The sequence below is a fragment of the Amblyomma americanum genome, chromosome 3, assembly GCF_052857255.1.
Source record: "Amblyomma americanum isolate KBUSLIRL-KWMA chromosome 3, ASM5285725v1, whole genome shotgun sequence".
In the NCBI taxonomy this organism is placed as follows: domain Eukaryota; kingdom Metazoa; phylum Arthropoda; class Arachnida; order Ixodida; family Ixodidae; genus Amblyomma; species Amblyomma americanum.
In genome coordinates, this window is record NC_135499.1 from 65,226,729 (window position 1) to 65,251,806 (window position 25,078).

Genomic DNA, 25,078 nt, shown 5'->3' on the forward strand with positions numbered 1-25,078 from the left:
GCGGTCACGGGACAAACCGTTCTCGTGAAGGGCGCCTGTTGCCACCGGCAACGTTTGCAAGAGCCGCCGGCACGTTCCGCGAAGACGCTTGGCCGCCCGGGGCAGAGAGCGAGGAGGAATGCAGTTGCGCGCTCCCAGACGAGGCCGGCGGAGAGCGCGGAAGAGGCTGCTGCTGGCTGGCCGCGGTCCAAACAGCTGTTTACCCGGAGAGATGCACAGCTGAGTCTTGCGTCAGGCGCGTTTCTCTTTCTGAGTCTTTTTCTGGTTGTTTTTGACCCGGCCCTGTGGCAACTAAGTGGAGGGCAGTGATGCAGCACCCATCGCGCACCGCCGCCGAAGCAGCAGTGCAGCCGAGGCACACTCGAGCCGCGGCTCATGTCGCGCGAGCCAGTGCACTCCGAGCGCGTGGTCGCGTGCAGCGGGACACCAGCGCGCCGGCGTTTGAGCGGAGCTCCGGCCGCCTCTTGTCAAGGTAGGCCAGTCAACCCTTTCTCGCTCTTCCGGTGTGCCTTTGAGGACAGCGCGGATGCCTGGCTGACCGCGCCAGAGTGGACCTATCACGGCCCCCCGTGTGCCCAGCCTGTCGCTGCAGAGTGTTGCGTCGCTGTAGCTCCTTTGTCAAGCGGCTCAGTCATTGCTCCTCCGGGGTTCACTTGGACCTGGTCGCGCGGAAGAAAAGCTGCATCAGTGGGCTTTGCGGCAGCCTTGTTCTCTGTCCTCCAGTGATTAACCAGCCCGATTGCATTTGTAGTTGCAGGAACATGACTGAGCCACACGAGCCGACAGCGGGGGCGTTTGTTGAGCATGTGTGTCCCCCGGAACTTCGGGCTCTAGGCGCTGCCGCGGCGCTTTTATGAATGTCGGAGCTAGGCCCAAGACACGTGTGCACAACTGGACGCGGCGTTGTCGGCGGGCTTGACTGTTGGGAAACGCTTCAGCCGGCACTGCACCTCCATTCCTGTCTGTCAATGAAAGATGACTTTGTTGTTCATTCGCAAACGGGTAAGGAAAAGGAAAGCAAGTATTGTGGCCTTTCCATCTTCGTGAGACTCAGTTGCGCTTCGCCTTTTCCTGTACCAGCTCCCGCGGAAGCGAGTGAGTCGTGTTCGCCTCCAAAGCGCGCTCGTGGCGCGTGTTTCGTCATCCTCTCCGCTGCCATTCCGACCGCGCGTGCTTTGTGCATGTGGCCGCCTGCTGAGACGAGTGGAGCTCTCCTCTGCGCTCGTGGTGGGGCACGCCTCACTTCAAGTTCCACGGCATGCTCTGCAACATGCGCCGCCTTTCTACTGTACTACGCTTAAAGCTCGATGGTCTAAAGGAAATATAGTTAGTGCTTGCGAGCAAATGCACGGCTGCATGTGTGCGCGTGCGGGCATCAACATTATGCGAATGCATGCCTTACGCGCATTTATAAGTGCACGTGGCGCGCACGGAGGTGCATGCATGTTCGGTTAGGTGCTACCATCGGCCCTGCACGGCGTACCAGCTGCTACGACGTTCTGCATTACCGTGCAGAAGGCAGCGGCGTTGGCCCGGGCGTTGGGGAAAGACTTCGGGCGGTCGCGGTGGCGTACGTCAGTGGTGACTGATGCGTACAACGGTTGGCGCAAAATATTCCAACGAGTTCCTAGGTTAACAAAAACGAACACGAGACAAACAAAGGCGCAGCAGAGGAGATGGCGTGTGTCCAGTGCTATTCTGCGTCTCGTGTGCACATTTTGGCTGCTTTGCATGCTCCGTTATGGTCGCAGTGAACCCGGAGCCCTGAATATTGGCACGACATTTATGTAAAGAAGCATTGGTTAGGTTTCCGGACACTCACAGGAGGAGGTAAGCTAGCCGTCTTTTTTTTTTTGGCTTTTTGTAACAAATACATGAAAAATAAGGAAATGCTCGCTAATCTGACATGAAAGAGTGCCACGTGCTGCAGCTTTATTTGTGTTAGTGATAAAGACTTCGGTTAGAGTGTGTTAGTGATAAAGACTTCGGTTAGAGTTTGCTAAGATGGACATATTGTCTTTTCACTGATGGTATTCGCAAAGTCACGCTCATCGATTACAGACAACAGGTAAGTTTTAGAGCTGGAACCGAGAGGCGTTTGCATCCCATCTAAGAAGTAAAGGATACTTTTTTGAGTACAAAAAATCCAAAAGCTGTTCAAGAAAGCGCAGAAAAGTGGCGATTTTAGTGTGCTGGTCGGTGATTTACAAAGGTGGAAAGTCTAGAGGTATCGCGAACTGTCGATACCTCATCATTATTTGAACCATAAAAACTCTTGAACGCTAAAACAATGCTTTATTAGCACCAACAAACCGCCACCCCATTTTCGCGGACTCCTATGAGCAAAAGCTTTATAATTCGAACGACCGAAGGAACAAGAAGCTTCAGTGTGTATCAGGTTTCAGACACCGTAACAGCATCGATATTAATGTCGACACACTCCGTTAACAGTAGTAAAAGCCATCGTGCTTATTTTCTAGGGAACGGAAGGTTAGATGGAGAATAGGTGAAGTGCCCTCAGGTTTCAGGCTTTTAAAAGCAGCTGTATTTCATTGGAATAAGAACACGCTTGCATATGCAGCGTGACTCACTGGTCAGACAGAAGCAGGTACAACACCGCTTGTGATTCGAATTATAGGCGAGCGTTCCTTTTTGCGCACGTAACTACTTTGACAATCTTACTTCAGGGGTGTTTCCATCTAGCTTTATTGTTCCTGGCGATGGTAGCACCGAGTCGCTGTTTATTATTGTGGATCGTGACATGCTTATTTATGAGCAGCGTGCTTTCACCTGAGTGCAGCTGTCGTGGCTCGATTTGTCTTTCCTTTGCGGCCGTGGTCTTCTTTCATGCCGGCGCAAGCAACGCGCTGCGGTTTGGCTTAGACATCGCTTCTCTGTGACGGATGTAGATGTCAGGAAACCGGTTCAACGATCGCCTCTGCCGCCTTGAATGCCCAGTGTCGCGAAGTTGCGACATATCGTTTGCATACCCATACCCAACAATTCTCAGGACAAAATCATTGAGCGGTAAACCGTTTATTCACGCAATTTTTTCATGTAATGCATGATTTCACTATAACAATCAATATATCCGCAGATCACCCGACGGCGGTCGTGCATTTATTTTCTGTTAACGTTTTTGCTATCGTCAAAAGCGTTCCCCATTACTTTTCTATGGCATGTTAACTGTTCGATGCGATCGATGGAAACACTTCAAAAATATTTTGCTACGTACCAGAACAATGGATCATTACCTTCAATACTTTCGTAAGAGTATCTTACAATTTTTTAATTTTCAAAATTTTTGTCCGAGAATGTTGCACATGGTGTACTCGTTACTGGACATACGAAGTTGACGTCACAATGCTCCCAGCAGACGGCGTTTTCGGGTAAAATGTTCGGTGCTACTGTGAGCAAGCTGTGTGGAGAAAAAGGGGGGTGCGTGTGACTTCCAGCCAGCTTCCATCATTTCCTTCTCTCTAATTTCCCGAGGACTTAAGCAGAGCTAGGACGACATTCGTAGATTACTAAGGTATTCTTCATTAATCCTTATCCCCAATTGTTCCCACTCCAGGCCTCGGCGCATTTATCTATCACCTGATTGATAGTGTGAATATGTTCTATTGCCGAGTACCTTTTAGGAAAGCCCGCCTGGTCATTTGGCTGACTGAATTCCATGCATTTTTCGAAACTTAGCGCAAAAATTCGTTTCCCAACTGGCCCAGTTCAGCACATTTGGGAATTCCAAAGTTGTGCTGACTCTATAGCGATTACCTTAGTAAATACCGTGTGGACAACAGATCGGTCTGTAATTTTTTGTCTTCGACATCCCCTTTCTTATGGGTTATGACAATGTTAGCGTCCATCCAAGACTGGTGCACATTGTGCGTCATAAGGCGCTGCGTGCACAGGGTGGCCACTTTTTCTGGCGCAGTCTCCCCACCGTCCTTCAACAGATCCTGACCCTCACCGGCTGCTCTTTCTCTTTGCATTGCTCCTGAAGGTTTCTCCATTCCTCTTTGCCCGTATCCTGTCTAACCTTATCTTGCCGCCTACTTCTGTTCGCATTTTCATTTTTTTTTATTGAATCTCTGGCGCGGTAAAAAGCGCCTGTTGGGCTACTGATCCGGAGGACCCGGGCTCGAACCCGACCGCGGCGGCTGCGTTTTTATGGAGGCAAAACGCTAAGGCGCTCGTGTGCTGTGCGATGTCAGTGGACGTTAAAGATCCCCAGGTGGTCGAAATTATTCCGGAGCCCTCCACTACGGCATCTCTTTCATCCTTTCTTCTTTCCCTCCCTCCTTTATCCCTTCCCTTACGGCGCGGTTCAGGTGTCCAATGATATATGAGACAGATACTGCGTCATTTCCTTTCCCCCAAAACCAATTATTATTATTATAATTAATATTCTTGTCGCGAAGAAAACGGAGCCTGTTTGAGTTGATTGCTCGGGTAAATTTTCGGGCTCTTGAGTACTTCCTTCGTGACCGTTTCATCCCAGTTTGGGTAAAGCCCCCGTTTCGTGCGCTTCGTGCCTTACTTCGTTCTGGAACCAAGCTATCGCGGCTTAGTGCTGCGACAGAGCGTACCGTCGCTGCGGTGGCTGCTGTTTCTGTTGGCTGCCCCGCTCCAATGTCGGTCCGCGCCAGGATTATTGCTCGTTCAGTGTTGTGCGTTGACGTTTCCGAAGCCTGCAGCTCATTCGAAAGCGTTCTTTCTAACCTTACAAATACTTATTCCGGAAGCGGAACTAACGAGAATAGCGGCGGACCTCCGACTCTCGACCGCGCGCCTCAGCCCGCGGTTATGAGACGGGAAAAACCGGATGACCTCAGCGCTCTGCAAGATCCCAGAGCTGTTGCATGGCTGCTTGATGGGTTATATTGTTTTATGGCGCTTAACGTACGTCCCAGAGCTGTGCCAGAAACGCCCTTGTGGGGGGCTCCAGGTAATTTAGATCTCATGGGGTTATTCAACGCGCACTGACATCGCACTTCACACGGCCCTCTAACATTTCGCCTCCATCGAAATGCAACCGCCGAGCGGCCGGGATCGAACTCACGTCTTTCGGGTCAGCAGCCGAGCTCCATAAGCACTGAGCCACCGCGATGGCGGTTTATCTCTGCTTTAGTAACGGTACCTTTACTGCCGGAACATTTGTAGACCCCTTTCTAACACTGTGAAGGGAACGAAGGCTCTTAATTTTTCTCGCCGCTTCACCTGATAGGCATTCAAACTTCCAAGCATGTCCAAATTATGCCAACAATTTGCTCGAAATGCTTAGAGAATGTCACGTCTTTACCGTCAAATTTCGTTTGGAAGCTTCAAGATTTGTGTCGTGGCTGTTGCTCCTGTTTCATGGACTCTGCGTTCGGCTGGCTGGTTCCTCGAGGCCCTTTTGTCCCCTGTTGAATTTCCGCGATCCATGCAACAATCATCTCGGTGCGCACGATTGTTCAAATACTGCCCTGTTCATCGTGTCCCCCTGGCACAAGCGGCTCAGCGGCACCGTCTGCTTCATTCAGACAGACCTGCAGGGCTCTAATTCTAAACAGCACTCACCGCCGTGTTCCACCATTATCCAAGCGTACCGGCATTGCCCCACCGTGTGACATATACCGGGAGTTCAAAATTAGGCTTTCGCGTTTATTTTTTTCTTTTTTAGCGCAGCTATGAGCAGTACACGAAATGCGTTTTTTTTTTCGCGCATGTGCAGAGTCGGATGCAAAATTGACGATAAATTACCGGCGTCACTCTCCTGATCAACCGAACTGCATTAACAATATGCTTAATCACTGAAGACAGCGGCCATGTTTTTATTGGAAAATTAGAGCCGCTCGTACTCCCAGTGTATTTTATTTGGTAAAAAGCACGCGCGCGTTTTTGTATGTCCGCCTCCAAATTTCCAGCTCAGTTTCTCTGATTATGCGTGCAAGACAGTGGCGACTGGAACAAACTTCCACCCCAGCTGAGGCAGTTGTTACGCAAACGGCCTATTGCCTGGTAGCGGCGCGGAGGCGAAACTCATCACTATTCCCTTCTCATTCTCCTCTAGAGAAATTGAAGAAAATGCGAATAGCATATATGACTAACCTCTATATGAACGGTTACTTCCGTACGAATATTTATCCGAGTACGCATGCACTGACAGACTGCTCGCATTTTGATGTTAATTGCAGCGAACGCTCTACCAGCTTGCATGGCTACTTATATTGCCAAAAAAAATCACAAGTCAAAGCCCTAAAATATAAATGAATATACGAACTTCTAAGCCAAATTACAGCCCTTGTGTTGCCTTTTTTCCTTTTTTTATACTGCCGCATACCGTATAATAAATTAAAATGGACAATGAACAAGAGCGGGTTTGCCACCCATGCGTCCTCCCCGAAATCGGCCGCTAGCTCCACTCTCGGAAGAGAAACGTTCGGCAGCCCTGAGGGTCGGGGCGATCCCTCGGCGAATGTTATGCGCACAGGGGTTCCTTTTCTCTGCACGGGTGTCGCTATCACAGCCATATCATTCGTGGCGTCACTTCGAGTTAGGCAGAGCTTTATTTGCTGGCAAAGAAGCTTATTATTTTTGCCTGAATTAACCCTTCATCTATACCAGCGACTGCATCCAATTCGTCCGGCAAAGTTTGCCTCTAAAGGGATGGTGAGAATTTTTATGGTAAGAGCGCAAGAAAATGTTTTTAGCAGCGACGCACGTTGTCTCGCTCCTTCCCTTTCTGCTGCAACGCGAAGCTGCCATTGCGCAACTTTTTTCCTTTTTCTCTCCCTGCATTTCCAGGCAGCGACCGAACAGTCTGAACTAAGTGGGGGCAGAGGGCCATTTTGCCGCCGCGGTACCACCGGAAGCCGAGGCTCCCCCCGTGGTCGGCGGTTTGCCCCCGCCACGAGAACTGCAGCGGCGAGAAGGCTACAGCAGACAGGCGCCGTCCTCCGCTGGAGACTCGGAGGGCAGCCATGGGCGAGCAGAGGAGCTCGGCGGAAGCGCGGCGGCCGTCCGCCAACGGCCTGCTCAAGTCTGGCCACCAGCTGACGTCGTCAGCGCTCGCCCAGCCGCCCGACGGCGGATGGGGCTGGGTGGTGGTGTTCTCGTCCTTCATGATCCACGTGATCGCCGACGGCGTCACCTACACGTTCGGCATCTTCTACCTCGAGTTCCTCAAGCACTTCCAGGAGTCCAAGGGCAAGACGGCCTGGATCGCTTCCATCATGGTCGGCACTACCTTCTGCGTCGGTGAGTGGCCACGTCCTGGGGCTGCCGCCCGAAGGGGTCAGTCAGTGCTCACGAAAACACGCCATAACGGCAGCCGCTAAGCGTGCGGAATAGAAAAGATGCTGAAACTCGCGAATATGAATAGAAAATAGGTTACTGGGAGAAATATTGACAAGACTGTCGTGGCGCCTCGATACGGTCAGTAAATGGCTGCATCGTTTGATGCGCTGTCTGTGATGCCCTGCCCTTTGAAGAGGTTCGTCAACAATATGTATGGCGACTCCGCGTGTGTACACACACACACACACACACACACACACACACACACACACACACACACACACACACACACACACACACACACACACACACACACACACACACACACACTCACATATATATATATATATATATATATATATATATATATATATATATATATATATATATATATATATATATATATATATATATATATATATATAACGTCATCGTTCAGTTGTGAAGAAACGCTCTTTGGCTACACGGTTCCTGTAGATGGGTTGAAAAGTGAGAACTACCCACGTAACTGCGGCCTCGGCTCACCTTTTTCCCGTGCATGCACTACAGGGGGCTGTTTTTGTTAATAGAGGTTAGCCTGCGCTATTGCAAGAACCATATCCTGACATTCTGAACAGGCGCATTTTTTTTGACAGGAAGTTTTTTGTGAACTTTATTTTTCGGATTTCCTAAGATTGCGCCATAATCAATATATCCGCAGATGCCTAATCGGAAGGCTTGTAGTTTTCTGCTATTTATTGTCAAAAATGAACCTCATTAGTATTCGTTGACATTCCAAACTACTCGACGCAGGCGCAGGAGAAACTGTTAAGCAAGATTTCGCTGCGCATCGGAAGATTAGACCATTCCCTTTAGTATGTGTTCATAACAGCATACTCCACAGTTAGCTCACAATTAAAAGTGATGCCCACGAAAGCTGGGCTTGTGTCAGATGCACATTGGGATTCACTTGAAGGGGAGGGAGCATTATTGCCCGGGGTGCGTTGCTGGACGCGCGGAATTGAACATGCGAAGAAGCGATGCATTCCAGTTGAAATTTTAACTTGACACAATTGTGCGAAAATTACCAAAAAGTGGCCGCTGTCTGTCCGGCTTATCTTTGTGAACTGCGCTCGTAGGCAGATTTCTGCAGACCTGAATACGTGCGGTAAAGCGTGAGCGTCGTCCGAATGCAAGCATGCACGTCAAAGAGAAACCTTGCTTGTAATGGCGGTGACGGATACTAAGAAAAGAATATTCTGTAAATTTTTCCAGGCTTCAGCCCATTTCTTTTTGCGCGGAGGATGGCGCGACATGTCATGCATTCGTCTCTGGTTCAAGTACTATTAGGATTGCACAGCGAATATTTGTAATCGCCTAAGTGAAGGGAGTTTATTTCTCTCACCACATGCATCAGGGGATGCCGTGGAAAAATTAGTGGCATGCAGTTTTAAGGCCTCATTGCGCCCACAGTTGCAAGCAGTAAGCCGCACAGTTTCATCAACAGGAAGAAACAAAAGCAGTACATATAATTAGTATGGTACAGTTTATGTGACTGGCCGATAACACGAAGCCACTGATAGATGGTTTGATTTGTCTGCACATAAACTAGGGGCAAGTATCTGCGTTTGAACATACAGTTTTCGAATCAGGAAAAATACCGGCGTAACCGAAACAGTCGGGACGAACTGAAATTCTTAAATGCTCACGCGCAAATGTGACTTCAAAGCCATTTCATTGCGGAAAGGACTTTATTTCGCGGGATCGATAAAAAATGGAAGGAAGGAAGTACGGATAGAGGGAGGAAAGGAGTTAGGCACAGGAGGCACCTGTCTGCTTCCGTCATTGTGACATACGGGGATGTACAGTCTGCGTCCCCCTTGTCCCTCGAGCAGTGCGTGCCTGGTAACAAAAAATGAAATTTCCTAATTTCGGGGCAAAGTGCTCGTGACTACTTTGTTTGCGGGTCTATTTGGCACTGCTTCCGGCCCTTGGAACCTAGAGGCTGCGACAGTATCTGGATTTGTTTCCACGGAAGTGCACCGCCCGAGAGCTCTACACAAGGGTGATGCAGACTGTACGCACGTGCTTCCTTGTAGCAGCGTGTGCCTTCACTGGCAACAGTAACACCTCCGGGGAGTTCCAGTAACGTACTCTGCTCCTCTAATGAGTTGGCAGCCAAGACGCCCAGGTGGAGCTGCTACGACCACCAATTTGAAGAAACTGCCGACGCAGCGCCACCGCGTGCGCGGTGTGGTCGGAGTGCAACGCTCGGCGCGCAGTGTTGCCGCCCTCGAAACACTGAAATGCTTTCCGGCCACCGACATGGCGTTCCGAGAAAGCAGGCTTTCCGGACAACGCCCTCCTTTGGCGGCGGGCCCAGCGAAACAAACTGTGTATACACTGCAGCCCGCACTGAAAAGCGTGGGCATCGCGCAGAGCGAACAGCGTGCCCGCGACAGAAGAGGAATCGTCGGGTGAACGTTGGTCACAAACACAAGCGCGCTCAAGTCCCGGGGAACCGTCTCGTTCTGTTGTTGCTATCTCCCGAGGAAGACTACGACAATAGAACGCCCCTTATTGCGAAGCGGGTTCGAAGCCCCGATTGGCCCCCTGTAGCAACATTCTGCGGCGGCGTGCGTGTTTGTATATATGCTGCCCACACAGCACGTGGAATCCGTCATTGCGTGTTCTCAGTGCAGGGCGGGCCTCGTGTGCTGTTCGCTTTGAGACTCGATGCAGTGACGAAAGCTCGCTTCTTAAGGGACTGAAGGGACATTGCTGGTATACGCATACTATATGTACTATATACAGGTCGGCTTGACAGCTCAGCAGTGGTGTCTAAAAAAGTGGCTCTAGTGATGGTGACTGTAGACGTCAGAAGGAATGTAACTAGCCTGCATGGGCCTGGTGTAAGTATTTCAGTTGCGCAGAATTAACGGAGGGGTGGCTGGTAGGTCATCATGAAACACGGCGCACGGCAAAACTGGGCAGAAAAAACAGAAACACTATAGGAACACGAGTGCATGCTATCACGTCTTGTCGCGCCGTGTATCGTTACTGGTGCAATTAGTTCCTCGGCAAGTAACCTGTGTGGGAGGGGTTGGTCGAGGTGGCGAGGGTGAACTAGTTCTTTGAGCCTCTGTCTTCTTCGCGGCGCATGCGCCGCTGCATGCTCGGGTCACGACGCCCCAGCAGCGCGCGCCCCTAAGCTGCTGATGCTGCCTGACTTCCTCTGCCGTGCTGGCCCTTTGCCAGTTGTGTGGCTTGCCTCATCGCCATATGAATCTCTGATGCAACCGCGACTACTTATGTGAGTCAACAGGGTTCTGGCTAGGAACACGCAAACAGAGCGGCAGCCATCAGCAGCTTCTCAAGAAGCGCCGCTCCAGCGTTGACGTGTTCGCTGGTGTATCCCCACACGGCGGTGAAGATCAAACGGAAGCCCCCGTGGCAAAGAAAAGGGCAGGCAAGACAATAGCAGTTTAACCACGAACTGCACAAGCTCAAGGTAGGTAAAAACGGCAATTCGAAAGCATTCACTTCTCCGCGACCGCAAACAGCCTCGGACCACTGTCAAAAGACCCCGATCGACTTGAATACGACCGTGCGGTAGCCAGCAAGTTCACGATTCCTGCGAGTTTATCCTCCACGACGGCATCGGTGTTCGACTGCTGAGCTTGTCGGTTCCTTCACGTTGCGTCTCACACGCGACGGCCGCGTTACAACCAAGGCGAAATGAAAACGCGCGCGTGCACGTTCAAAAACCCAAGGCCGTGGGAAATAATCCGGGGCCCTCTACCCGGTGTTCCGCAATGGCCAGTGTGCTTCAGTGGCGCGCAGAGGTCTATTAACCACTCCGCGAGGTGCTGAAAACTTGAGCTCGGCCATTTGACCACTGAAAGAGGTTAAGACAGCGTGGTCGCCGTGTGCGAGAAGTTCCTCGGGAAATGAGCCTTACTCAGCGGTGTCGCGTCGCGTGGAAGACGGAGCGCAGAGGGCGAGCGCCGATATCCGAAGAGGCAAGCAGTGCGGGAAGAGGACTCGCGTGGGGGCGCCCACACAGCTTCAGGCAACAAACACGGCATCGTGGCGATTAAAACAGACAGATTGAAGTTTCCCAAAGACGGAGGTTAAATTACAGCGCCGCCTCAATGGCAAGGAGAGAAGAGACACCATGGAGACCACTTGTCGCGCGACACTGTGTGTACTGCAAAAGACGGCGGTGGAAGGACACTAAAAATACACTTTCGACGAAAGGAAGAAACGGACAAGACCAAGCAGTCGCCATCCCGGCTGAAGACTTGCCTCGGAATTAAGTCACAAGCGAAAGCGAGAAGCGCTTGCTTTGCTTCAGCCACTTTCTGCCCTCTGTAAAAATGTACATTCCTTCATTCCTTACAATGCCTCTAAGGCGCGAGCAATGGCACTGCAACAAAGAACAAATGCAATGCATCTAAGGTGCGAGCAATGGCACTGCAACTAAGAACAAATGCAATGCCTCTAAGGTGCGAGCAATGGCACTGCAACTAAGAACAAATGTAACGCCTCTAAGGTGCGAGCAGTGGAAATGCAACTAAGAAGAAATGTAACGCCTGTCTTCTCTTCTTTATTCCTCTCGTTTTCATTTTGTTTGTTCGCACTGCGATCGCTTGATACAATTGTTGCTTCTGTATTAATGGGAGTACGGCAAGCGATTCGGAGAGTGAAGTATGCGACTAGCGTTTTATTCCTCAACACGATTTGCTGTATGCTTATTGGTGTGTACTTCAGTTCACTTCACTTTATTCCCTTAAAGGCATCCAGCATTGGGGGTATTACTTTAGGAATGGGTGACATAAAGGGAACACATTAAGCGCATAACGAAAATGCTTTAAGTATACGTATGTTAGCTGTTGAGTATGAATTCTAAACAATTCAAAACTGCGGATGTACAGGTCATTGCGGCGGTGTCGTGTGGAAGGCCATTTCAGTCCGATGCTGAGCGCTCAAGTGCGAGCAAGATTTCTTTCGTTGTTACAACCAAAAGTACGGCTGTAATTGAGACGCTCATGAGGCCGCTATCTTGCCTGGCCATGTCGCAAAGCGCGCGCTTGGCGAATACCTCAAGAGAGAGCATTTCATGGTTGTGCGAGGGTCCCTCGAGCGCAGCTAATACTGCCGGTTGGTTCGTACGGGTTCTGCCATTGGTCGCTGCCAGCAATGCGCCTCGGCTGCGGTGCCAAAGCAGTTCTCTTTGCAGGTCCCGTGGCGAGCGGCCTGACGACCAAGTACGGCTGCCGGGCGGTGACCATCGCCGGCTCGCTTATGGCCACCGCGGGGCTCGCGGTCAGCGTGGTGGCGCCCAACGTCACCTACCTCTTCTTCACCATCGGCCTATTCACGGGTGCGTACACGGGCGGACTGAAGTTGTTACACAACGCACCAAGTCATAGGCTCGCAGAATAGAGGGGAGAACAGCAGAGCGGCATGCATCGGTCTCCCCTTTGTTTTGCAAGTCTCAGCTTCGGTGCGCTGCAGGCACTTGTAACGCAAACCAACTACAGCTCAGGAATCACGATTCTCTACCCTTTTCTTGTGTCTCCGGACAACACGTGCTTGCACCAAATCGGCTGTCAAGCAGCGATCACGGAGGGCTGCATAGCGGCTCAAGAGCTTTGTACAAGGCCCCTGCCCGGAATAACGGTGCCCTGCTGGCATAAAACTAAGTCATTCAGCCATACCTTCCCGTACGGCACCAAGTGAAACCTCCAGCATTACAGGGCACAGGGTATGCAGTCGCATTTTGGAAAGAAGCAGCACAGCAAGGCAGCACTGCCAAACTGCACCCGTTTGCAGTTCAGAAGGAGAGTGTGCGGGAGGGGCTGGACTCGTAAGTGGGGGATGCATTTTTACCGTTGCGCACAAGGGAGGTACCTTCCGGTCCTGGAGGACTGTGCGGACGACGCCAGAGGAGGCGGCGCAAATTGAGGAAATGGCTTACGTTCTAAGAGATGGCTTTACTTGTCATCGATCGAAGATCGAGCTTTGACTATACCCTAACGACCCCACCCACTGACGATCACAGGCGCGGGCTTCGGGCTCATGTACCTCCCTGCCATCGTGTCGGTGACCATGTACTTCGAGAAGCGGCGCGCCTTCGCCACGGGCATCGCGGTGTGCGGCTCGGGGTTCGGCACCTTCGCCTTGGCGCCCTTCATCGAGTGGCTGGTGCACGTGTACGGCTGGCAGGGGGCGCTGCTCTGCACCGCCGGCATGGTGCTCAACTGCTGCGTGTTCGGTGCCCTGCTGCGGCCGCTGCCCGCCGTCGTCCGCCACGAGAGGGCGCCGCCCAGGGAGATCAACGGAAACGCGTACCACGCCACGTGAGTGTATACGTGACCTACTGCCGCCATACTCTTCTGGAGAGCAGCACCCTTGTAAACGAACGAGCGCATTCCGCTGCACACTTACCCGCGTTTTGCTGGGTTCCTCTTCGTGCAGTTCGCCATACATCAATCTCTGTGAAATGCATGGCGTGAGTTTAATTACTGCTTTTCTCTAGATAATTGGTTTGCATAAACTTAAAGAAAGGACCGCAGAAAACACATCTATGTGAAAAAAAGGTAAGATGGTTTTAATCACTTGGTGAATACCACCTCAAGATCAACCGGGCAGCATTTGTACTAAGTGTAGTTAAGAAAATGTCGGCAGAGGGGCCTCAGTTTAAAAATGCATGTTCAAATCTTGCTCGAACTACTAATTAAACTAAAAAGCTAAAAGTAAGATGTGGTAAGGTAGGGTTTAACGCCCCAAAGTCCCACATGAGCTGCGGGGGATGCCGTAGTGGAGGGCTCCGGGTTAATTCACACCATCTGGTGTTCTTTAACGTGCGCTGACATCGCGCAGTACACGGGCGCTCATGTGATCAAAATCCGGCTGCGGCGGCTGGGATTCGGCCATGCGACCTTGGGCTCGGCAGCCGAACGCCTTGCTTCTTAGCGACCACGGCAGATTATGTTTTAAGATAAGAAGTCTAATGCATGACCAATGATTCCGCCCGCCGCTCTGGCTTGGTGGCTTTTGCGTTCGGCTGCTGAACTCAAGGTTGCGGGATCGAATCCCGGCGGCAAAGGCGGCAGCCGTGTTGCAAAAGGCGCCCGTGTGGTGCGCAAAGACAATGCACGTTAAAAAAACACCAGATGGCCGAAGGTAATCCGAAGCCCTCCTAGCAGACTAGTAGCGATAGGGCAAGTACTCGTATATTTCAACTAAAAATAATTATTTGCATTCCCATAGGAGTTCAGTCTATTTAATACCCTAGATGATTCTGTACAACCCATCGAAAGCTTTCGGAAAAGACAAACATGCTTTTAGTTTGTGTGAGTTATGACTGTGAATGCCTGTGATTAGTTGAGAGAGTAGAGTTTTACCGGGGGCGGCGTTCATTAGTTAAGATGATAGTAACAATAGCGAGAGAGTTCATGATGAGTGCGTGAGCATGTTTCCTTACAAAGGAGCACTGTTGCACAATAGGTAGGCCCTTCTATAGTTGCTCAACAGCTGGATTTTTTCCCATAATTTAGAAATTAGTAGTATGTGTGCAAATTTCTTGTCACAGGAGATGTTGGCTCTTCAAACTTTGGAATTCACCAGTTAATCTCGTTTCCTTGATTACTTCAACATCGTTGGTTCTTTGCTGCATTGCAGTCATACTGGGCGTCCGCGCGAGCGTACGGCGCAACAAACGATCATTAAGAGCAGCCTGTGAGTTGTCATAACGAGGGGCGTAAAACGCAACCAGACAAGGCACGAATGGCGAAGGAGAGCAACAGGCAGCAGCACCACTGCCGGTAGCCGCGGCGTCCCCCCTCGGCCTTCTTGCACTCCCTGGTTGCGTTTCATGCCTCTCATTATTACTTGGAACCCCCGACTGCCTGTCGGTTTCGTATCCGCGCAGTATGTTTTCTTCGGGGGGGCCGAAATGAAATGCCTGTCCTTCCCTCCGTATAAGGCCCGGCCGACTGAGCTCGTGCTCGGCGTCCCGCGAGCTGTCCCTGTCCACGGGCACCATCGAGCGGTCGGAGCCCCGGCGCAGCGCCCGCTGGTCGGCGCTGCTGCCCACGGAGGAGGAGGCCATGTCGTGCCTGCACATCGCCGGCTCGACGCCCCCGAGCCCGCACGCCCGCAGCCTGCTGGTGCGCAAGGACATCTTCTACAGCGGAAGCCTGATGAACCTGCCGCCCGAGTACCGGGGCTCCTCCTCCGTCCTGTCGCGAGAGCTGAGCGTCACCTCGCTGCGAACCATCAAGTCCGTCACGGTGCCCCTGTCGGACGAGCGCAGCCGCATACAGAGGTATCGGCCCCGCCGCCGCTGTGTCCTCCTTCGGTGTGGCCTCCCCGGGCGAGACCAAACTGATTAGTCAGCTCTTCATGGAGCATTGAAAGCAAGCAGGAAGGGCTCATTTCCGGTCATCTGACAAAGCGCGGCGAGGAGTTGAATATGTATGCTCGCGACGGTAGCATACGCGGCTTCTGAGCATCTCCTGTGGTGATTCAGATTGCGTGCCTATAGTTCGCACAGCCTACGACACTGTATGCCAGCGCGAGAGTCCCTTTCAGCAATGTTCTGGCAAAAATTAACCATAACGCGGCGGCCTTTCAGTTGTGCCGTCTGTCGTTTCATGCAGTGCTCAACAAACTTCACTTGTCCAACTGTTGGAATTTCAATTATTCAGTGAGATTAGCAGTTCTGAGAAGACAAGACATAGAATGAGCACGCGCACTCCCTCGGCGTCAGCCATGAACCAATTGTTGCTGCAATTCATCTGGCCTGTGCTAGCATTGCAGCGTCGCTCGTATACTGATCACATTCTGGGAGCGGGATGGCGCGCTGACGCAGTCTCTGGCCCCACCGCAGGTTCCTCTGCTCGAGTGAGGTGGAGGCCGCGCTGCGCGAGATGGTCAACTTCGGGCTGCTCCGTTCGCCCGTGTTCCTGCTGTTCGCCGCGTCCAACCTGTTCACCAGCGTTGGCTTCAACGTGCCCTACGTGTACACCAAGGACCGCGCCGTCGAAGACCTGCAGGTGCCCGAGGAGACCGCCAGCCTGCTGCTCTCCTGCATCGGCCTCTCCAACACGCTGGGCCGCGTGCTGCTGGGCTACCTGAGCGACAAGTCGTGCGTGAACCGGCTGTGGCTGTACAACGCCAACCTGACGGTGTGCGGCCTCGCCACGGCCTTCAGCTATGCCGCGCGCAACGGCGTCTCCATGGCCGTCTACTGCGTCATCTTCGGAGCCACCTCGGGTGCGTCCACTTCGTCCCGCCTCCCGCAATTCCATGTAATTGGGAAAAATGTATGCAAATTCGTGTGCTTTCCCTACCTTTTCCGCCCATGGCTTCCATATACTTCCGGCATTTCCGATCAACGGGCTTCACGCCATACGGAGTCCGTATGAATTTTTACTGCACCCAGTGCGTCGTCCTTGTCAGTCCGTGTGGACTCCGTACTTCCCTCAACGACGAGCCGTACGCAAACACCTGGACGTATATGAATCGTCGCATGGAACGTATCACCAGGTGCATGCCTTCGCATTTAGCCTGTTCAGCGTCGGTGCCCTTGGGAACCTCGTGTAGCGCCAATGCCCTCGTCATTGAGACGAATGCAAGTGCGTATCGAAGACGCTAAATTTAAATCACACTGATACTTCGAGCCTTACTTCAGTCATCTTTTTTTTTAAATCTCACCATGGCGGGGAAAAAGACGCCCCACACTGCTTCCCATCAAAGAAGGCGCTGCGCGCTACACTCTGTCGTTCATGCAATTATGACGGTTGAACTTTTTGATGGTAATACTTCCCGTCAAACTGATGTGCTGTTGAGTTATTAGACCTCGCGTTTTGAGCATGATTGCCTTATGTGCCTATGTGCCATAAAACCGTACGCAACACAATGCTGTTGGGTTGAGCCGCGTCGTTAACGTGCGTAGGCGCCTTCGTGAGCCTGACTTCGGTGATCCTGGTGGACATCCTGGGCCTGGAGCGGCTTACCAACGCGTTCGGGCTGCTCCTGCTCTTCGAGGGTGTGGCCTGCCTTGTGGGGCCGCCAGTGACCGGTGAGTGGAGGCAGGGATCTTCTAATGCGATAGCATTGGAGGTGTCGGCGCGCCAAAACCCCGCCGATTTCCCAGATTTCCGGTGTCACAGTATACCCCGATTGTTCGAGAGAGGTCACGGGATTTTGTGACGTCAACACAACATGCCCTCATGGGCCGCCCTGGTTGGTCGAGAGAGCTCAAATGGCCTTGCGACGTCATCGCAATCTTCCCACCGTGGAAGGTGGAAATTAAGTTAACGATTGGTCAAGAGAAGCACGTAACACGGACCCACCAGGTTGTGACCACAGCAAAGCGGATATCTGCTGCTGAAGCTATCAGTACGGATGTGGCGGTTGATCGACCGACAGTTGCAAAGAAACTGACACGCACGCACGCACACACGCGCACACGTATGCGCACACACTCCAGGGTACGCGGACAGTCAGCAAAGAGGGACGCATTCCATCTGCTGTGGAGAGAAATCGCGTGAGTGATTGGCAAAGCAAGCTGCCTCCTTTCCCGTGCATGTGCAGACACGCGTCAATTGTCGGGGTCGCAAGCAATGCAACAAGAAGAAAGTAAGGGTGATGTTCAGTGTATTGAAAAGGACTGAAGGTGCTTAATATTTGAAAGTGCAAATGAAGCAGTAATTTTGCGAAATCTGCTTTATTAAGGCGAAAGCCTTTAATGGCTCATGCTCGCGTCCGTCCGTCCGTTCGTTACGCTCTTCAGCATCTCGATAGGAAAAAATCATTTATCACGATGGGATTCGAACCACCATTTTTCCGTTCCGCAACCGAGCGTGCTAACGACTACGCTACTTCCTGTCAGCGCATATGTAGTTCTCGTCGTCTAGCGTAAGGACGCTGGAGAGTGTTTGTGGAAGGGCATCGAAGCAGACGGATGCCTCCAAATGCCCTTCAGAGTCTCCAGCATTTAAGATTCACAAAAAAATTGTGTACTTCATCAACATCTTCACCACACATCAGTGGCACAAGCAGCAACACCGCGCTAAAGGTTTTCCCCTCACCGCACTTTAGGTCAACAAAGTGCCCCCCTGATTTTTTTTGCATATGTACAGGCACGGACATAAGTAAACGGAGCACGCGATTTCGTTGTAAGTGCTAATACGTCCTCCCTATAAGGACTGAAGAAACATTGTTCGTCCATGAGAAAGCGCACTGGCACCCACTACCAGAACGCACACACCATTGCTGGCAGTTTCAATTAGGCAAAGAGTGAAAAATGTTGGAAGCCAAAAGCGTGCTCCGTTTACTTTTGTCCTCGCCTGTGAGTACTTCGGGGCATGGCTTTAGGCGGCGAAGACCGCATTTACGCAGACAGCGCTTCGCGCTTTCAGAGCCTCTCTACCTCGCCGTCAGCAAAGGCTCTAAACACAAATAAACCTATGTGGGAATAAAAATGGACTAAGCTGTCCTCTAGAGCACTCCCTCTTGTGGGCAGTGGATGCCTCCCAAGTACCGGCCTAGATTTCGTTCACTAAATATATACAGAATGCTTACTCTTGTCAATGTAGCAATATTCCCAACATAGTAACTTTATGCAGTTAACAATGGAAGCAGGTTTTAAGCGCGGCACAGACTGTCCTCAGTTTAGCAAATAGAGGATGCTGAAACTTCGGATCAAATCTTTGTAACTGCTAGGAATTCGCATCTTTGAAGGAGGAATTTGTTTCCGTTGGCAGCCGAATGCATTCCGTATGTTTGCTGCTTCCGCCCTTAAAAGGAGTGCGCTAGAGGACAGCCTCATCATTCCGTTCGTGTTTAGAGCGAAGGGGCTGCGACATGAATGAACACGGCTAGCGCCGGTGTCACCTTCTAGTTCGCCGCTTACCGGAATCGCACACATTTTATTTTAACCGTGATCAGCACTTCCCTGGTTCCTCCAGTTGCGGAGTGAAACTGAGGTGGTCGATTGCTACTTGCGAAATACTGGCAAGCGTCGGCATGAGCAGTTCCCCTAAGAGTTCGGCAGTTTCGATGCAGCCTAGTGAGAATAACGCGTGTCACCGTATTTTCACGAAGCCTGCAGCACTGTCAGCGCACGCACTCAGTTTGCATCGAAATGCATTCCTGTGCAACCTTCGTCACCCTTGCGCACAGCGCTCGAATGGCGCACTGCCTCGCAAGCAGAGGGACACCCCGTTTTACAGGCGACGCTTGCAGGGAAGTATACGCACACAGACCTGCAAACCACATGGAGCTGAACACTTTACCTAGAATCCGTGGGCGGCTGGCAAATGCCAGTTCTTATTATCTGACGTGCACTCCTCAAGCGCTGTGCACAAGGGTGACAAAGACTGTACTAACGTGCCCCGCCCCCCCCCCCCCCCCCCTCCTCGTGCAAGTTCCGACCCGTGCCACTCTGCGTGGGGGCGCCACCTTACAAAGCACATTTGGTTTCGAGACGGACCATCTGCACTGGCGCCAGACGTGCTTTGTCAGGAGGCGCCTCCACGCAGAGTGGCACGGGTCGCAACTTGGACGGGGATCTCTTACTTTTGCCCATGACGGTACGTCGCGTTAGTTGAGTAGGAGGCTGCGTCGGAGCCGCACGCACCATTGGTAAAAGAGCGCAACGTTTAGAAGCAACGCAAGCGCATCGAACGAAAGCGCTGTGCAGCCGCGCAGCAGCAGCTGTGTACTGCTGATCCGAGCACGCAGTATTGGCCATGGTCCTCGGCAGGCCACGAAGCTATAGCGAGGCCCTGCCTTGCTCCGCTGGTCCGGGCGTGCATTTTTCGAGAAGGGAGGCGGGGGGGAGGGGGGGGGGGAGCTGCCACCCACTTAAACAGCGTAGTTGAGACCGCTTCTCGCTGCATTGGCTTGTGCACCTAGACATCGCGTTGCCGCTCAATTTTCTGGTGACAGCCTAATAAAAGACTTCAAACGAAGCAGAGCAGCCGGTCGTCGACCTTGAACCAAGAACGCCACGTGAACAAGTGCGGCGCGCAGGGAGCGGAAAACCGCAGCAGATGACCGTATGCCACGTTGACTTCGGCTGCGTTGTACGGCCATTGGAGAACGCATACAAACCTGCGAACACATTGCACTGGATGTGGTCGCAAAGAGCTGCGCTGTACGCCATTTAGACAGGGCGTACCTCAACCGTCTTCGTATGCGCCATCAAAGGCCGCTAGCGATGTTTAAAAGTAAGTTATTTTAAGTATAAAAATGGCTTTTAGGTCACGATAATTTCAGTGCTGACGGTCGTCAGAAAATATCCAAATTATATTTACCTAGTTTACTTTCACTTATTAAGTTCTTAACAAATACAGTCAGGCGTCTATTTGTAACCAGCTTTGTGGCTGGCCGTGGGCAACAGCCATATCAGTTTTCAGAATTTCGAAACCGCGATTCTTCCCGGTGCTGCAGGGGAACGAATTCTGGCTACTTGGATTCAAAATATCTACCGCTTATTGGGACACACGGAGCGAAGAACGAAAGCACGCGGCACAGACGCTAATAATCAACTCACGTTAATTTCAGAAAAACCAAGGCATATACGCCAGTCTGGAGCCGTGGAAGCGTAGTCGTGCACACAGTCAAACCCACGCAGTAGCCACGCCTCATGTTATATATACTGCAGCTCTTTAATTCCTTAATAGCGATACTGAGATGCTATTGCGCAATTACCTCCTTTCTGCCCTGTGCGGAAGCACTCGAAATTCTTGCTGACACTCGTGTCGTTTGGAAAGCACCTTTGTAAACTTTGCCGGAGCAGCGCTTTCAGTGAACAGCTGCTCAACCAAAGGCCGACACGGATTGATTTTGCTGCCGCGCGACGCATTCTCAGCCAATCATTCAGGCATCAGCCTGATTAGCCGATGATACATGACTTGCCACATATGTGAGCGGGGTTTTACACACGACACCAACTTTGCAGGCAATGAACTACGTTTCATGGTTCTTATAGTGCAATCCAGCCTCTTAGCTGTGCTGTTGACGAGACGACACAAACGCACCATCTTCTTCGGTGCTCTTCGCAGAAGGCCTACGCCGCATTTCTTTGCCGTTTTCTTCACATGGTGCGAAACGCCGTGCGTTACTCACAATGTGAGTGCGAACTTTATGAGTGCATCGCGCCGTGTGTAGTTTCTTTACCAGGCTAATGCTATTGCCCCGCTCACACTTGTCGAGGGGACTATATTCGCTTCGTTATGCGATACTGCCTAGCTTAGCGCACTGGCAAATGACATCATGTGATTTGAAGCATGCTTTCTTATCCGTTCTTTCATCGCTTTTTCTTATGTTTAGAAACAGAAAAAATGTTTCGGCAATTCCAGCTCAGGTGCTTCAGTATCGATGGCAGATGCCGGGGCTAGCAAAAATCTTTTCCTTCCTTTTTACTATTATATTAATAAAAAAACCACCACCACCACCACCATTTCGATACTGTTACGTGACGCCAAGCCAATGAATGAGATCAGATGACAGATGGTTAAAGGATGATTTTAATGGCGGTCTCCCTGGCGCGAACACCCCTGCCCGCGCGCTGCACAATTCGTCGTCTCCTAGGCCGTCACAATACATATAGCCTACCTTTTTCGCAGAAACAGCGCGTAAAAGCGGTACACAACTAAAGAATAATAGTCGTACGTATTGTATCTGTTGTTGTCTTGTCTCTGTCGGGTTTGCACGTGCTGTTTTTACCAAACGTCATGAATCAGCTGGCCCGCCTTATTTTTGATCTGCCCACATCTTCTGTATAGCACTGTATGTAGTTACAACTGTTCGCTACTCGAACACAACGAACCTTGATGTTAGTTAATGTGCACCTGTAATACGTTCTGCAAGGGCGCCATAAAACATTGTTTTCAATGCTCAATAAACGACACGTGAGCACAACCCACAGATCCTGCCCCAGGGTGTCATCTTTTATCTTTTACCCACACCGCCATTTGGCATTACAAGGGGGGGGGTATACATATAACGTGGCACATGAATGCAGGTAAATAAAAGAAAGAGAAACAGTAGCACCGTCATTCCTAAAGTAACGAAAGAATAACAGCTATGACGCAGTACGCATGTATGTACAGAATTTATGGTACAAGAACGTCAACTGTGTAGTTCACCCAATAAACCTGTATTTTAAAACAAAGCACCAACGCAGCACACATGCATATGCAAAAGTGCAGATCATAAAAATACTTCAAATGTGTATGTCTGTCACCACTTCGCGCACTTCAGCGTGCGCTCCCAGACACTCTTAGAGCGTGTGGAGGTAGCGGCCTCGGTCACAGAGGAGGTGCCCTCGACTCAGCGTGGCAAGCTCAGCTGGAGACCAGCTACCAAGTGACAAGGGGGTTGGTCGTTTGGTGCCCAGCTTTCGCCGGTCGCAAGCCAGAGAATGGGTCGGAGCCAAAGGTTCACAAAACAAAACAAAGTTTATACAGCAGAGAGACGATACAGAGTATTTCACAATCACTCGTACGAGCACATTTTTAGAGTCTACTGCCAATGCAAAACACGCAGAAGCGAGTCTGGCGATAGCCGGGAAGCTTGTCTTCCGCAGCAGCGTCAACGCTGAGAGCGGTTCCCTCTCCCTTTTGTGCGCAGGATGGCTGTACGACTACACGGGCTCCTACGATCCCGGCTTCTTCCTGTCCGGGGCCATGATAGCCTTCGGCGGCGTCATGCTGTTCCTGATACCGTGCGCTCAGCGCTGCGAGGAGCAGTCCACTGCTACGTCCACCAGCAAGTCCGGCTCCTCCCGAGAAGAGACCGCCACGACCGACATGAGCAACGGCACCTCCTCGCTGAACGGTCCGCACAACGTGTGACGCCTTTCGCCCGTTGCCCCAAGGGCGCGAAACCGACGCGAGGAGAGAGCTGCTGCTGCTGCCCAGCTGCGTCGCCGCAGCTCGGAGGACGGACCAGGAGCCTCGTCCGGGATGACGCTCTCGCTCCGCGGAAAGGTGGCGTGTCCGCGACAGCCACGGGAGTGCCACCATGGACTGGGCTGCTCCGGTTGACGCCGCTGCCTGCAGCGCGTACCCCAAGGGTCCCGTTCATGGTTATCTGACAATATTGTGGCGCTGAAGCTGCGCTAAAACACAAGGGGCGCTCTTTTCCGCAGCCAGAAAAGGTGTTCAGCCGTGCCTTGCATCCGTGCTGGTGCCGTCTTCGAGGGCGGGCAACAAAGCTACGTTTTCTGGGCACTCGTTGCGCTTCCTCGGCGCTTGGAACGCCCGTGTGCAATGCCTTTTACGTGGGGAGAACGCCGCGCTGCGTACGCAATCCTTTGTCGCGACCAGCGTGGTGACCCGTGCTTCACGTTTCCACTGTCCAAAGACTCCTGTGCAACGATCCCTGAGAGCCCTTCGCAGAGAGGGCCCAGTGATACAACAGCGTTTATTTTTCCGGATACCAGTGATGTGCGTGACAAGCTTCCTGGAATACAGACGCCTGGATGTGGCGCCACTCATGGGACGAATTTTTCTCTTTCATCTTTCGAAGATGTGCTTAGGGGCGCCCTATGAGTCCTGACAAAGCTCTGGCGAACCTAATTTGCCAAAGCTTTCCATTTTGTCCGCTAAGTGGACGTCTTTCGCCAAACCACGACGTAGGTTCCTCTGTAAACTTTTCTCGGCGAACAAGCGACCGCCTGCCGCCTGCTAAGCATGGGAGTGCGAAGGTGATACGTTCCGATTACAGCTCAGCTCTACTCGCAGGCACTTGGCACACGACAGCGTCGCCATTTCGTGCCGGTGTATTCTTCACTGTGCGCGCGGTTTATTGCGTAATATACAATAGATGAAGAATTAAGCGGAGGACCACGTTTCCATACTTACCATGTCCACATAGACATCCTATTCATCCTACTGTGGCGCCGGTACGAGTGGAATATGTGGAGCGCGTATGCACCCATGGGGGAGGTTGGACGATTCTTGCCAGGTTTACTTCTATGCTCAGCTCCTTCAGCTGCGACTCTTCCCAATTTTGTATGGCCCGCCTTGAGGTCGGCCAATGAATCGCCGCCGAATGTGCAGTCATCGCTGCAGCCTGCGTGCCGGACGCCCAAAGCCTGAAGTGACCTTACCGCGCCGGTCGCCCAGTGAGTCCTGGCACTTTTGCGACCAGGTGCGCGCTGCGTGCAAGCCAGTGTTGTGGACCAACGCGGCGCCTTGCGCTCTCATCCGCCGGTCCTTCCACTGCGTCGGACTGCCGGGCGAAGAAGGAGTGAGAGCGGCGTGGTATAATGGACTGCCTACATCTCTTCTTGAACTCCTTAGCTATATGGGCGGTCTCCGCCTTTATTCCCAGTTTTATGGCTTTTTCGCCTTCCTTCTCGCCAATGAGGCGAAACGTGATCCAAGCGACTGTGTTATGTAAAAAGAAAGGAAGTGTTGTTAGCCAGGTGCTGGCTGCCTTGTAAACGCCTTGTCAAGTCATCTCTGTGCAGTTACTCTTATCTTTTTGTGTGTTTGCTCTCGCATACCTGTGTGTACCAGCACAGGGCTCACATGCATCATTAAAGACCAGACCGGGGCTAGAGTTCACCGGGAGCCCTTTATCTCTGTTTGCTTTTGTGCAGCGCTTACTGCAGCACCACTGCGTGCTATGCGTGAACCTCGCATGTTCAATACACCTTCCAGAACAGTTGCTCAGAGGCGACAGTTTGAGGCTCCATACTTATATGTCGATCACCAAGACTGCTATCAAACTTTTACATCAACAACCTAAGATGTAATGACTTGTGAGCTCGGAGTTGTGCCTTCCG

General features: G+C 51.8%; 1 protein-coding gene across 4 annotated transcripts in view; it reads left to right on the forward strand.

The window, feature by feature from the left end:
• The window catches only part of LOC144124630 (monocarboxylate transporter 12-B-like), an 84,609-nt gene extending 59,740 nt beyond the window's left edge, over nt 1-24,869 (forward strand). For 3 of the 4 annotated variants that reach the window (XM_077657430.1, XM_077657429.1, XM_077657431.1), the window contains exons 3-9: nt 6,790-7,242; nt 12,503-12,646; nt 13,328-13,625; nt 15,254-15,595; nt 16,160-16,545; nt 17,228-17,353; nt 22,915-24,869. In XM_077657430.1, coding sequence (XP_077513556.1) covers nt 6,966-7,242; nt 12,503-12,646; nt 13,328-13,625; nt 15,254-15,595; nt 16,160-16,545; nt 17,228-17,353; nt 22,915-23,138 — 1,797 coding nt within the window. In that variant the 5' untranslated portion in view covers nt 6,790-6,965 and the 3' untranslated portion in view covers nt 23,139-24,869. Of the gene's footprint in view, nt 1-108; nt 473-6,789; nt 7,243-12,502; nt 12,647-13,327; nt 13,626-15,253; nt 15,596-16,159; nt 16,546-17,227; nt 17,354-22,914 lie in introns of those variants that run through there. The other variant, XM_077657432.1, reaches the window with a different exon arrangement.
• Nucleotides 24,870-25,078: the final 209 nt, after the last annotated feature.